At 52.1% G+C, this 12,328-nt stretch overlaps 1 protein-coding gene and 1 long non-coding RNA gene across 2 annotated transcripts; one reads left to right on the top strand and one right to left on the bottom strand.

The window, feature by feature from the left end:
- Positions 1-5,110: 5,110 nt before the first annotated feature.
- On the top strand, positions 5,111-11,840 carry NRGN (neurogranin). The gene is made up of 4 exons (XM_055581274.1): positions 5,111-5,271; positions 10,864-11,090; positions 11,304-11,321; positions 11,721-11,840. The coding sequence occupies exons 1-2, from the start codon at positions 5,257-5,259 to the stop codon at positions 11,083-11,085; spliced, it is 237 nt and encodes a 78-aa protein (XP_055437249.1). The 5' UTR covers positions 5,111-5,256; the 3' UTR covers positions 11,086-11,090; positions 11,304-11,321; positions 11,721-11,840.
- LOC129652550 (uncharacterized) lies at positions 5,162-11,293 on the bottom strand. The gene is made up of 4 exons (XR_008714580.1): positions 11,259-11,293; positions 10,089-10,214; positions 7,772-7,875; positions 5,162-5,880 (listed from the first exon to the last, which is right to left on the bottom strand). It is a non-coding gene; the product is annotated as an uncharacterized LOC129652550 (long non-coding RNA).
- Positions 11,841-12,328: the final 488 nt, after the last annotated feature.

Below are 12,328 nucleotides of genomic sequence, written 5' to 3'. Positions count from 1 at the left end.
AAGCCTGCGTGAGGGGCAGGCGATGGAATTGCTGTCCTCACAGTCTTTCTAGACGGGGAGACTGCATTGAGCCAACAGCAACACTAAATGCAGTGCATGCCTGAAATGTCCTTCTGCCTACTTCCAGCCCTATTCACTTCTTTTTTGAAAAAATCTTTACTGAATTCGTTATAACATTGTTTCTGTTTTGGTTTTTTGGCCAGGAGACATGTAGAATCTTAGCTCCCAGAACAGGGATTGAACCCACACTCCCCACACTGGAAGGTGAAGTCTTAACCACTGGACCACCAGGGAAGTCCCCTGACTTTTATTTCTTTGAGTCCTATTCTTCCTCCAAACCATCCTCCTCCAGGAAGCCTTCCTGGATCATCCAAATTTTCAATTATTTCTCCCCTATCACAATTCTCATAACACTTACTGTCTGCATCATTCATTTGGCATCTATCATTTATTACTTTCAGATCAGATCAGATCAGTCGCTCAGTCGTGTCCAACTCTTTGCGACCCTATGAATCACAGCACGCCAGGCCTCCCTGTCCATCACCAACTCCCGGAGTTCACTATTTACTACTTTAGGAAATATAAATATGTCTCATACATGTACATGTAGATACATATATTTATATACATCTATATCTATATATCGGAGAAGGCAATGGCACCCCACTCCAGTACTCTTGCCTGGAAAATCCCATGGACAGAGGAGGCTGGTGGGCTGCAGTCCATGGGGTCGCGAAGAGTCGGACACAACTGAGCGACTTCCCTTTCACTTTTCACTTTCATGCCTTGAAGAAGGAAATGGCAACCCACTCCAGTGTTCTTGCCTGGAGAATCCCGGGGACGGGGGAGCCTGATGGGCTGCCGTCTATGGGGTCGCACAGAGTCGGACACGACTGAAGCGACTTAGCAGCAGCAGCAGCAGCATATCTATATATACATAAGCTATATGTGCACATAGATATATATACACATACATACATATGTACTTTTATCTGTAAGACTGTAAGAGCCAAGAGAAGAGACACAGCGTACGATTTGTTAACCACTGTAGCCCATTCTTTCGAGCCCAGTAAGCACTGGGAGTTGTATCGTGAGTATTCACAGAATTCAAAGCTGTAATAGAATTCTCGCCTTTTAGTCTCCGAGTCCCTGAATCTCTCCAGGCCTCACTTCCTCCTCAAACACGTTAAAAATACTAATACCTCCTCACACAGTTCTCAAAAGCACCAAATTAAATCATGATTGTGGAAACACCTTGTAAATCATTATTCAGATTTAGGATAATATTATCATTCTCTTCTGGGTTTTAATCCGGGCTCTTGCATTTCATGCCAGTGGAAGCTTGGGTAAATTCTTCAACCCCTGAAAGTTCTTCACATCCTCATCTGTAAAATAGGAAAGATAAGGCCTAACTTGCAGGGTTGTTATCAGAATTAAACGAAATCACATTTACAACGTGGCTAGCACGACACACAGCACCCAGCACTCACTAGGAAGTATGCTCTCTTCTCTGTCTCACCAAGTGTGTCCTGGTAAGCTTTTTCTATCCTGCCTGGAGCAGCACCCTGCACACAGCAGAAGTTTGAGAAATATTTACTCTTGATAAGGATGCTAATGAGAATGATGTTAATGAAAACAGACAACGACTACCGGCAAAGATGACTTCACGGTGGCCTAACGGCTAGCAAAACCGACTTTTAGATTTGAATGCCATGTGCTTTCTCCCCCTTGCCTTTCTGACATGTGGGGGTAGGGTGGGAGGAGACCTCCAGTCTGGTAGAGGCCCCTTTAAAAATGTACCCGGGCTCCTCCTCTGCCAACCAAGTCGCTAAAAATACTACCACAGCAAAAGCTGAAATATTTGCAGAGAAAAATGAATTTCCTGCTACCTTCACCCCTTCCACTCAAAATCCTGACCTAAGAAGCCCCCAGCTCGGCTTCACCAAAGGCGCAGCCTCCCACGTCCCACCCTTGTCTTATTGTGGAGTCCCGCCGTGGGTTAGAGCTAGGATGTTATGTTCAGAAAGTGCCCACTCCAAGGCGGGGAAGCCACAAGTCTTGGCAAATAGCTTGCCATGTGCCTTGGCGTTTGTCTCCGCTTATAAGGACCAGCTCTCTCCAAATCCCCCTCCATCTGTCCCAAGAAGAATCTGTACTGGACCCTAGAAGCTTCCCACTAATCCATCTTTTATCCTCTCTTGTGTTGAGCCATCTCCTCCTCTGCCAGCTTTGCCTTCCAGCTGTGCCCTCCACCTCCCTACTCCCTGCTGAGTCCAGCATCCTCTCTGCACCCACGGGCCCCAGCTCACTCTCAAACCAGGCCCTTCCAGAGTTCTTCTCCTTTCTAGGCCTGCAGTCCTTCTCCTTCAATAGCAGTGGAAGTCGGGGAGTTTTTGAAATGTGAAGAGTCAAGGACGATAAATGCAGGGCCCAAGCGCAGCAGGTTAACAGGTAATACTCCAAAGGCTGACCTTGGCCCCAGGCCCCAGGCCAGGCAGTTCTCTGTGGGGAGTGTCATCTGGTCTCATCAGTTCCTCAAAGTCCCGGGACCCCTCAGTCCTCACTGCTCCTGTCTCCTTTCCTTCTCATTGATTCGAGAATCAGAGGCTCACAGATCCACCCAGCCAGACTTGCCGACAACCTTAGTCACCTAGTCCGGAAGAGGAACCCCTCACCAGAGGATATGCGCGTCCTTGATGTGTACTGGTGGAGGGGCCTGCTTCTGTGCGTGTCTTTGAATGTGACTGTGTAGCGAAGAGCCCACAGTACGTGTCTCTGAAGATGTGTGACCAGTGTGTGTGTGTGTGTGTGTGTGTGCATGTAGGTGTCATTACATGGGGACATCCCCATGTAGTGGTGCTGCTCCCCTCTGGATACTTGAGTCTGTGGGTGTCTGCCTTTCTATTTCTGTCTCTGCCTTCCTGTCTGTCTACCTTTTCCTCACCTCTGCGCCTGCCCATCCCCCTGACAAGCGCTGTGGCCAGTTCTGCGTAGGCGCCTCAAGTGGGCTGTTGCTGAAATGGTTGTTTTCCAGGTAGAACCACTGTCACGTATCCATTGTCCCTTGGGCCTGCGGTTGTTCAGAGACACCCTCACCTCCACACAAAGGTGTCATTCAGGAGGAGGAGAGGGCTGTGCTGCCTGTGCGGGGGTCTGAAGGGGGGTGCATTAATAAGATACCCCCTCTTCAGCTCTGACCAGCAGGAAGAAGGGCCCAGAGGCAATGCAGCCTGCAGAGTGATGTTGCCTAGCAACTTGGGAGACTTTACTGCAAACTCACTCAATCCCGAATTCCTCAGCTCTAATTTGGGAAGAGATAAGCACGGAGTCCAGGCCTGATATCCAGTATGCCCCTCAGGTCCTCCTCCCCTCTCTCCTCTGGAACCCAGAGTTGAACACTAACGCTAACTGGCACAAACCCGAGGCCCTCATGTAGGCAAGGGCCCGAGTTCCCAGGACTTTCTGCCATTTGGTGGAGGTGTGGGGGTGGGGGATGAAGGATGTGCCAGAGACAGAATGGGGAACAGATTTTCAGTTACAAGGGTGGGTGGGTCCCAAACCTGCTGAGAGAGACACCCCTACACCCCGGGGCCTGGAATCCCAGCTGGCATCCAGCTCAGCTTGGGAGACAAGCTGGCTAACCCTGTCCCCAACCTGAGTGGCCACCAGAATTTCCCTCCCACTCATTTTCCCTTTGGCAAGCAAAGCCCAAATGTTCAGGTAGGAAGGAAGCATGTGACAGCCATGCTAGGATGGGTGAGTGGCTGTGGAGTCACATCAGTGCTGTTTCAGCAACCCCTGTCGCAGCCAGAGCCACAGGGCATTTTCCCCCTCCTCCCCTCTGCTCCAGTCCACACACCTGAAGAGCAGGCATCCTTGCTTCCTTCCCTCCTCTAGGACCTCAGCTGAGAAGAACCTCCCAGTTTTCTCAGAAGTGGTCCAACCTCTTCACTAGCATGCCACGCTGCTAGCTCTGGTACCCTGACCGGTTGGGGGAGGTTGGCAAGCTGTTCCCCCACCAGGCTGTTCTCCTACGAGGCTCCTCCTCCCATATCTCCCTTCCCAAGCCTCTCACAAAGCCCACATCCTTCCTCCACCTTTGACCCAGAGAACTGATGACTTCGGATATTTCCCTACAATGGGGTTGAGAGTATTTTCTTCCCCTCCCAGGGGCAAGGGTGAGAGTAGCCAGTATTTGTCTTATACAGAAGCAATGGAACAAGAGGTTGGGGAGGTGTGGTTTGGGGAGTGGGAAGGAAAGGTGTGTATATCTACATCTATCTTTCTCCCTCTCTATACACACACCAAATGGGTGTCATGCATATATGATTTTGTTAGTGCAGGACATATAGATGGATGGATGGATAGATAGATATGTAATGCGGACATTTCTAGTAGGGTGATTGCCGTGTACATGTGTGCTGGTGTGTGCACATAACAGGGAGTCTGCGTGTATCAGCACAGCGTGTGTACAAGGCCTGTTTAGTTATTTTTGCAGTCTTTGCGTGTCGAAGTGCACGTTTTAGTTAGCCTGGGGAGTATCATATATGGACGTGTTGGGCTCTGGTGTGAGCTTTTGTGTTTACGCGTGCCCACCTCCAGGTTATGTACCCACATCTTCCCCATTCCACCGCAGAGTGATGACGATACCTTTAAACCGCACGTCCTAGGGGGTCATTTATTTCTTTGAGGCCTGAGCGGGGAGGGAAGGTAGAAGGAACCATATTTGGGACTCTAGCTAGTTTGTGGAAGTGTGGGTGAGGGGTGCATGGTTTTCTCTCTGTGGGTGGGAGGAGTGTTGTGCCCAGATGCGAGTGTTTTTGTGCCCGGGATGTCGGGGTCCTCCTTCTGCGTGCGCTGGCATACATCTGCTTGGCAGTCTGCCGCCTCGGCAGCAACGGGCAGGTGTTGGTGGTGAGTTTGGGAGGATGGGGTGTGTAGGAGGAATGGATGGAAGTGTGTAGGCAGAGGGGTTGGGGCAGGAGGCGGGGCGAGGAGGAGGGAGCCGCGAGGGGGCGTGGCCCTGCCTCCAATCCCCCCGCCCACTCTGCCGAGGGCTTCTCCTGATTGGCTTCTCTTCCGCAGGGCTCAGGATACTTTCTCCAGCAGAGCGGAGCGCGGGAGAGAGGACCCGAGAGCTGAGCGGCTAGTTCGGCACGGATCGGCTGCCTCGCCACCGCCCCAGGGTCCCTAACCGTCACCGCGCAGACCCCCTGCGCCAGCCTCCGTCCCAGCCAAGGACTCCTGACATCAAACATGGACTGCTGCACCGTAAGTGAGCGGGCCTGGGGGACGGGCACTCAGCTTGGTCTGGGGAAGGGGCTACCGAGAAGCTCCTGGAGGGGGAGTGGGAAGTGAGGGATGGAAGTGGGTGCAGAAGACCTAGGAGCCATAAGGGTGCCTGCTGAGACGCGAATGGTGGGTGGTGGAAGGCGCCCGCCTGACTTGGAAGCCCTAGGAAAAATGCTCCCCAACTCGCGGGGGCGTCTGGGCGCCCATCCGCTAAGCAGTCTAGGTTGGACCCGGAGCTCGACAAGGCTCTGCAACAGGAAAGCTGCAGGTTAGACGAGAAGAGGAGGAACTTCCCCAGGGAGACGCTGGAAACCGTCGCCTAGCGAAGCAACCGCGACTCCTTTCCCCTGGCTTTCCCCACCCCAATCCCCATCCCACTACTGCCGCCGTCGGTGGGCGGACAGGATGACCTTGGTGACCCTCGCGTCCTGTGCAGCGCCCGGTGAGATAGTCAATTCATGCTGGTTACCTTAGTACTGATGGGCAGCGAAGAGCCTAGTCCATGTGGTCCTGGGGAGGGATTGGCCCGGCCTCCAACGCTTTCTAGCTCTGGAGGGGGCTGGGTGAAGTGACCGCGAGAGAGCCCTGCTGGCGAGGGAAGGAAGTGTCTGCAATTTGTCAGCGCCCACAAGGAGACCTGACGCCAAAGCAGGTTGCTGTTAAAGCTGCGGGCATGAAAGCGCCTAGCACAGGACCAGGCTCCTGGCACATACGAGGAGTGGTGATCATACGTGTATACGATATGTTTGTATTTGTTTATTTACTTGTTACTTTCATGTATTTATTTTTAGTCCTTACATATAGAGGAAGTCCGACTCCAAAGCCCTTGTATTCTCAGCCATTTGGTCAACCCAGCTAATGACACAAGAAGTTATAACTTTGCCTGCTCCCCACCCTCCACCGTATGGCTTAAAAAGGGGGGAAAATAAGGTTTGGATGGAAGGAATAGCCCAATTTACAAGAGGTGAGGGTTCCCTGTGTCTGAGTACCAAGAGGCAGAAAGAAAGGGGCAAGTGGTTGTGGCTGTTGTTATGATGTTTAGCTCTTATTAATACAAATAATTGTTGTCAATTTATGAATGCTTACCATGTACCTAACACTTTATATTTAACCATCATGACAATCCTGTGAGGTAGATATTTTTCCATTTTACAGATGTGCAAAATGAGGTTTAGAAAGATTAAATGATTTGCCTAAGGAAGCACAGCTTCTAAGTGTGGAGGTGGAACACTAGACTTGTCCGATTCCAACAGCTGTAATTTAACCTCTCCTATAAATATTTCCAATATTTCCTCATTGTAAAGGTAATATGCTCATAACAGAAAAAAAAATTTAAACTGAAGAAAAGTATAAAAAAGAAACATGTCAATCATCTACAATCCCACCCCTAGAGAAAGCCCCGATAACATATTTTCTTCCAGCCTTTCCTCTCTGTTGTTCTCCTGGAAGCAGTTTTTGGTTGAGAAAGGAGAACTGGGCTCTTAATGGAGGTTCCTGGGCTCCTCACCTCCCAGTGGTGTTTTACAAAACAGAAAATAAATGGATGGTGGGTTCTGGGTATGCCTGTGGGGGAGAGGAAATATTGCCCAGATGGTAAGAATGGTGGGGAAGATAAGTCAGGAATCATGGTCAATGGAAAGAAATGCGAGAGCAAAGACTCCAAAAAGCCAGAGAAGGACAGTAACTTGTCCCCACTGGCACCTGCAGGACTAATTAGAGTAGGATGTCGGGTGCCTGCCTGTGGGCTCTGGTCTGCCCTGGACCATGTTCATGAGTGCCCAGAAAGCCATACTGAAGGGCTGGTGGGCATGGTTGGAATAAGTGTCCCCTAAAAAAGAAGACACTGCTCACTCAAATAATACAGCAGAGGCAAACACACAATTATCCCACTTGCCCCGTATTCTGGGTCACCTCCTCCAGTGCATTCTGTACAAAGGCGCCCTCCCCCTTTCAGGTCGTGTCCTAGGTGTGCAGGGCTAAAGGGCTGGGCAAGAGACAGCACCACTGCCAGGCTGTGCAGGGGGTCCGAGAAGAGGCGACGGGCTGAGGGTTGGGGCAGGGCTGGGACTGAGCATCTTCCTACCCATCTCCATTCTGTGGAGGGCTGAGCTCTGCGCTGGGAGGAAGCTGGGACATGCATAGTGAACAAGCACATCTGGGAGGCTGGGAACCAGTCCCTCTTCACCGTCCATCCTGGGCTCTCCAACCTGGTGTTTGGGCAACGCCTAGGCCTCCCTTATTCCCTTCTTTCTCCTTGGTAAAGAGGCTCAGACAGAAATGGGAAGAAAACAGTCCTGCTTTTTTTTTTTTTTTTTTTAAGAGCAAGAGCTGTTGATTCAGATGTACCAGTTGCCAATTTACATAGTCACAAATATCAGGCTTTTCCTGAATCACTTAATATAAAAAGGCAAAGAAACAGTTTTGGACTTTTTTTTTTTTACTTAGTCTAGTTGATGATCCAACTCATAGAAATAATTACCTGCCCTGAGGAAGTAGTTCGCAGCACAGGTTTCTGAATCCCATCACTATTTGTCAGCTCTGTGACCTTGGGTAATTTGCAAGATATCTCGGGTGTTTCTTGACCTGTAAAATAGAGATTAAATGAAGATGTCCCTTTTGGCTCAGCAGTAAGGAATCCTCCTGCAATGCGGATGATGCGGGTTCAATCCCTGGGTCAGGAAAATCCCGTGGAGCAAGAAACAGCAGCCCACTCCAGTATTCTTGCCTGGGAAATCCCATGGACAGAGAAGCCTGGTGGGCTCCACGGGGTCGCAAGAGTCGGACACAACTGATCAACTAAACCATCACCACCACCAACGGGTGCAAAGTGCTTAGCACGGGGCCCAGCATATGACAAGCAGTAGGCAGGGATAATTCTTAAAGCCTTTAGGACAAGGGAGCTGAAGGAGACTGCCTTAATTGGGGCCAACTTCTAGATGTGGCTGAAGATATTGAGACCCTCAGAGCTGAAGTGATGTTTGGGACCAAGAGCCATGACTCGTGTTTTGCCCACAACTGTCCACCTCCCCCTCCCAGAAGCCCCCTAGTTCATGCAGAGCTCTCAGGCACACACCATCAGATCTTGGTTTTGGAAGGCACCAACGTAGGCACCCGTCCTGGGTCTTTTTACTGTCCCTCCAGCTCTGCCCTGAGAACTCAGCTGAAGGGAGAGGGAGTGGGCTCTGTGAAGAAGCAGTGAGTTGGGGGTGGCTCTGCCTGTTGTTCCATTCTGGATGCAGCTGGGGTGGGTGGTGGCAGCAGGTGGGTCTGAGCATTTCTGGGGGAAGATACCCCTTCCTCCGCTCAACCGCTACAGCTGCTGGCTCAGGGGAGGGCGTTGGGCATGCGTTTTTGATCATTATCCTCTTTGGAGAAGAAACTTTTGCCATTCCCTAAGAATATCCCCAAGAAAGGTTTGAGTTCTAAGAATCGAGGATCCAGAAAAGAGTGATTTCTGTTTATAAGTGGGGAATGAGATGTCAGGGAGAGAGGGATAGACCCAGGAAAGACAAAAAGAGTGTGTCGGGCCCCTCCAAAGCCACCCCAGCCCTTGATAACACCTTTTACCTGCACTTAACTCAACTTTGGACATCTTGAGCGCAAACCAAAGATCTCTGAAGCCCAGAAAATGCAGACAACCTTGGGGACCATGATGAGAGGAAGCCATTTGTAAACCTGGACTTAAGCATCTGGGATTGAAACCCATGCAGGTCCTGGGGTGGGATCTGGTTGGGGCAGTGATCACTGAGGTCCCACTCACACTCATCTCAATTCCGTGAACTGGATGGGTGATGGAGGGAAGAGAAAGGAATGCAACTGAATTACTCTTAGTATGTGAGACCTTGGTCATCTCCTGCCAGAGAAACAAAAACACAGGGAAAGTAGTGGAAGTCCTCAGGCAAAAAAAAAAAAAAAGTCAGTTCAAAGGAGAAATGCCCTTTTAACTCCACAGTTAACCTTAAGCTTCCCACCTCACCTCATAGCTGTTGGGTTGGGTCTCCTTATTTTTTGGTTGCTCCCTATGATATTGCTTTTACATGACTGCTTCAACCTACAGAAACAACTATCTTGCATCAACTTACCATTATTTAAAAGAATCATAATAGCTACCATTAATTGAGCGACTAGATTGTGCCAGAAATTTTCTGCATATCACAGTGTTTATTCTTCCCCATGACCCAGAGGAACCTGATTTCAGATGAAGGAATGGAGATAGGAAAAGATTAGAAAACTTGCCTAAGACCACTCAATTAGCAAGTGGTAGAGCATGGTTCATTTTCTTGACTGTCTTTGCTTATCTGCAAAGTAGGGATTAAAAGGGGCTTCCCAGGCGGCGCTAGTGGTAAAGAACAGGGAGACACATGGGACACAGGTTCGATCCCTGGGTTGGGAAGATCCCCTGGAGGAGGGCAGGGCAATCCACTCCAGTATTCTTGCCTGGAGAGCCCCATGGACAGAAGAGCCTGTGGTCCACTGGGTCGCAAAGAGTCGGACACGACTGAAGCGACTTAGCACATACACAGGCAGGGGTTAAAAACAGACTCTGGACTCTAACATACAAAGGCTTGACTCTTTGGTCCTGATAACTACCTGTACAACCTCAGGTAGGTTTTCAAGACTTGACTCAGTTTGATTAAGGGTCAACTGGGATAACAATAAAAGGTATGTCATAGGGTTGTTGCCAGGGCTAAATAAAATAACATCTGTAAAACCTTGTGTTGCCATGCCTGGAACAAGGGCAGTGCTTCAATGGTATTAGGAACTATTGTCATTATTCTTTTCTTTCTCTTGCGCACCTCATGGAAAGGACTTCTTGCTCCTGCTTATCTTTCCTTTGTCCTTTTTTGAAGTGAAGCCTTTTCTCTGTAGCTTCTTGCAGACCATCCCTTCTCTCCTGTGTTTGGAGCAGTGCAGAATAGAACCTGAATGGGGAAACAGTCTCTGGCCTCTAGCCCTGGGTGGGGGAAGGCTGCTCCACTGCAGGGTAAGCCCCATCTTCACCTTCATCCCAGCTTTGAGCTCTGGGGTGATTTTACTCAGCAAAGGGAAAGCCTGCTGATTCTTCTAAACCCTCCCCCAGGGAATCCTGGACTCAGCAGGGACCCTTCTGAGCCAGAGGCACCCTCTGAGGATGGGGGAAAGGCAGCCGTGTCCAGGAGTCCCGCCGTGGTTTACTTTGCTCTTCTCCAGTAATTGCAGGCACCCTGCGGACAGCTAGACGGCTCCCCTCACTGGGCTGCTGGCTTGGGCCGTGGCTCACTTACGGCTACCTGGCTGTCTTGTAGCACATCTACTGTGCGCTTCTTTTTCCTGAGTTGGGAACACAGCTGTGTCCACCTGACCCTGAACGTTCCTTTTGGTCTGCCGCTGCCCAAGACACACAAGCACACACATACACCGTCCCCTCCCCCTGCCCCAGTGCGGGCCCTGCCTTAGCCCCTTCTCTGCGCTTCCCACTCCCACGTCGCCCTGGTCTCAGTCCCCAAAGTCTCTCCTCCTACCCCACCCTCTCGGGGACCTCGGCCGGGTCACCCCACAAGAAACACCCCCTCCCCGCTACCCCACCCTCAGGAGAGCGCCTGCTCGAAGCCGGACGACGACATTCTAGACATCCCTCTGGACGATCCGGGTGCCAACGCGGCCGCTGCCAAAATCCAGGCGAGTTTCCGGGGCCACATGGCGAGGAAGAAGATAAAGAGCGGAGAGCGCGGCCGGAAGGGCCCGGGCCCCGGGGGACCAGGCGGAGCTGGGGGCGCCCGGGGAGGCGCGGGCGGCGGCCCCAGCGGAGACTAGGCCAGGTGAGGCGGGCCGCAGGCTCTCCTTCCCGACACCGGGCCCCTTCCTCCGAAGGTGCAAGGATGACTAAGGGCACTGGGGGATGGAGAAGGGTGTGAAGGGAGCCAAGGAAATTGGCGATGGTGGGTGGGGGCGCGTGGTGGGGAAAGGCTGCGGGCTCGAGAGCTCACCTGTTTCTATCTCCATCCTCCGTTCTGCCTCGCCCCGGACCGAAGGACTGAGCATTTTCGAAGGTAATGAATGCGACTCCGAAACAGCGGGGTGGGACCCCTGAGTGATAGAAAAGCCCCAGACCCACCCCTTCCCTCCTCCGCCTCCACCCGCCTCCCAGCCAGGGAAAATGCCCCTGAGCCTACGGGCTTTCTGACCCTTGGTGACACCTGACGCTGCGACGGGGCGCACCTGGACCGACACACCTGTCACCCGCACTGGACTCCACAAGCCGGGCCCAGGGGTCACAAACACCCCGCGGCTCGCACACCTACAGGCCGCAGGCTCATTTCAGCTCAGTGACTCCGAGTGGGCAGTCCCGGGTGATCCCCGCTCCCCGCCCTGGGTGCCCCGGTTCAGGACGGAGGGTAGAGAAGAAAGTACTGGGAGCGGGCAGGTGCTCACCCCTTCTCTCTGCTCAGTTTCCGGAGACAGATGGATGCCGCGTCCCCTTCGCAGTGACGAGACTTCCCTGCCGTGTCTGTGATCCTCTTCTTTCCACCAACCTGCCAGCTTCAGGAGCCCTCTGCTTCCCCCAGAGACTCCCTCTCCCAGGAACACTTCGTCCATCAGTCGCTAAGGCCGTGCCCTTTTAGTTAGCTCTCCAGTCTAGTATGGTCCCCGTTCGCCCTTCCTCCCCACCCTGACCCCCCATCCTCGCGCCCCCAAATCTTCCTTCTAGAGCTTCTCGCCCACCTCTCCCCGCACCCAGCATGCAGCTCTCTCTCCACAGCCTCCGCGTGCTTCCCTTCGCGCACTGCGGAGGGCGCCCTAAGCGTGGCCCAAGAACACTCCAAAAAAAAAAAAAGAAATCCTTTAGTTCCGCGCGCAGCTAAAGGGGCGCCCCTGCGTCTCTGCTGCGCCGCTCACGCCCCAGCCTAGTCTAGAACTTTGGGGCGAGGAGAGAGGGGAGGAGGGTTTTTATGATGTCGGATGCCCCTGCCGGTGATCAGAAGGGAAGTTGCTATGTCACGCCCCAACCCCACGCCTGCCTGTAATCAGCCCTCCCCTCTCCTCAGCGTACCCCGAG

This window comes from Bubalus kerabau, chromosome 5 (genome assembly GCF_029407905.1).
Source record: "Bubalus kerabau isolate K-KA32 ecotype Philippines breed swamp buffalo chromosome 5, PCC_UOA_SB_1v2, whole genome shotgun sequence".
Lineage (NCBI taxonomy): Eukaryota > Metazoa > Chordata > Mammalia > Artiodactyla > Bovidae > Bubalus > Bubalus kerabau.
Note: the sequence above shows the minus strand (reverse complement) of the source record. Positions and strands in the feature narration are given on the sequence as shown.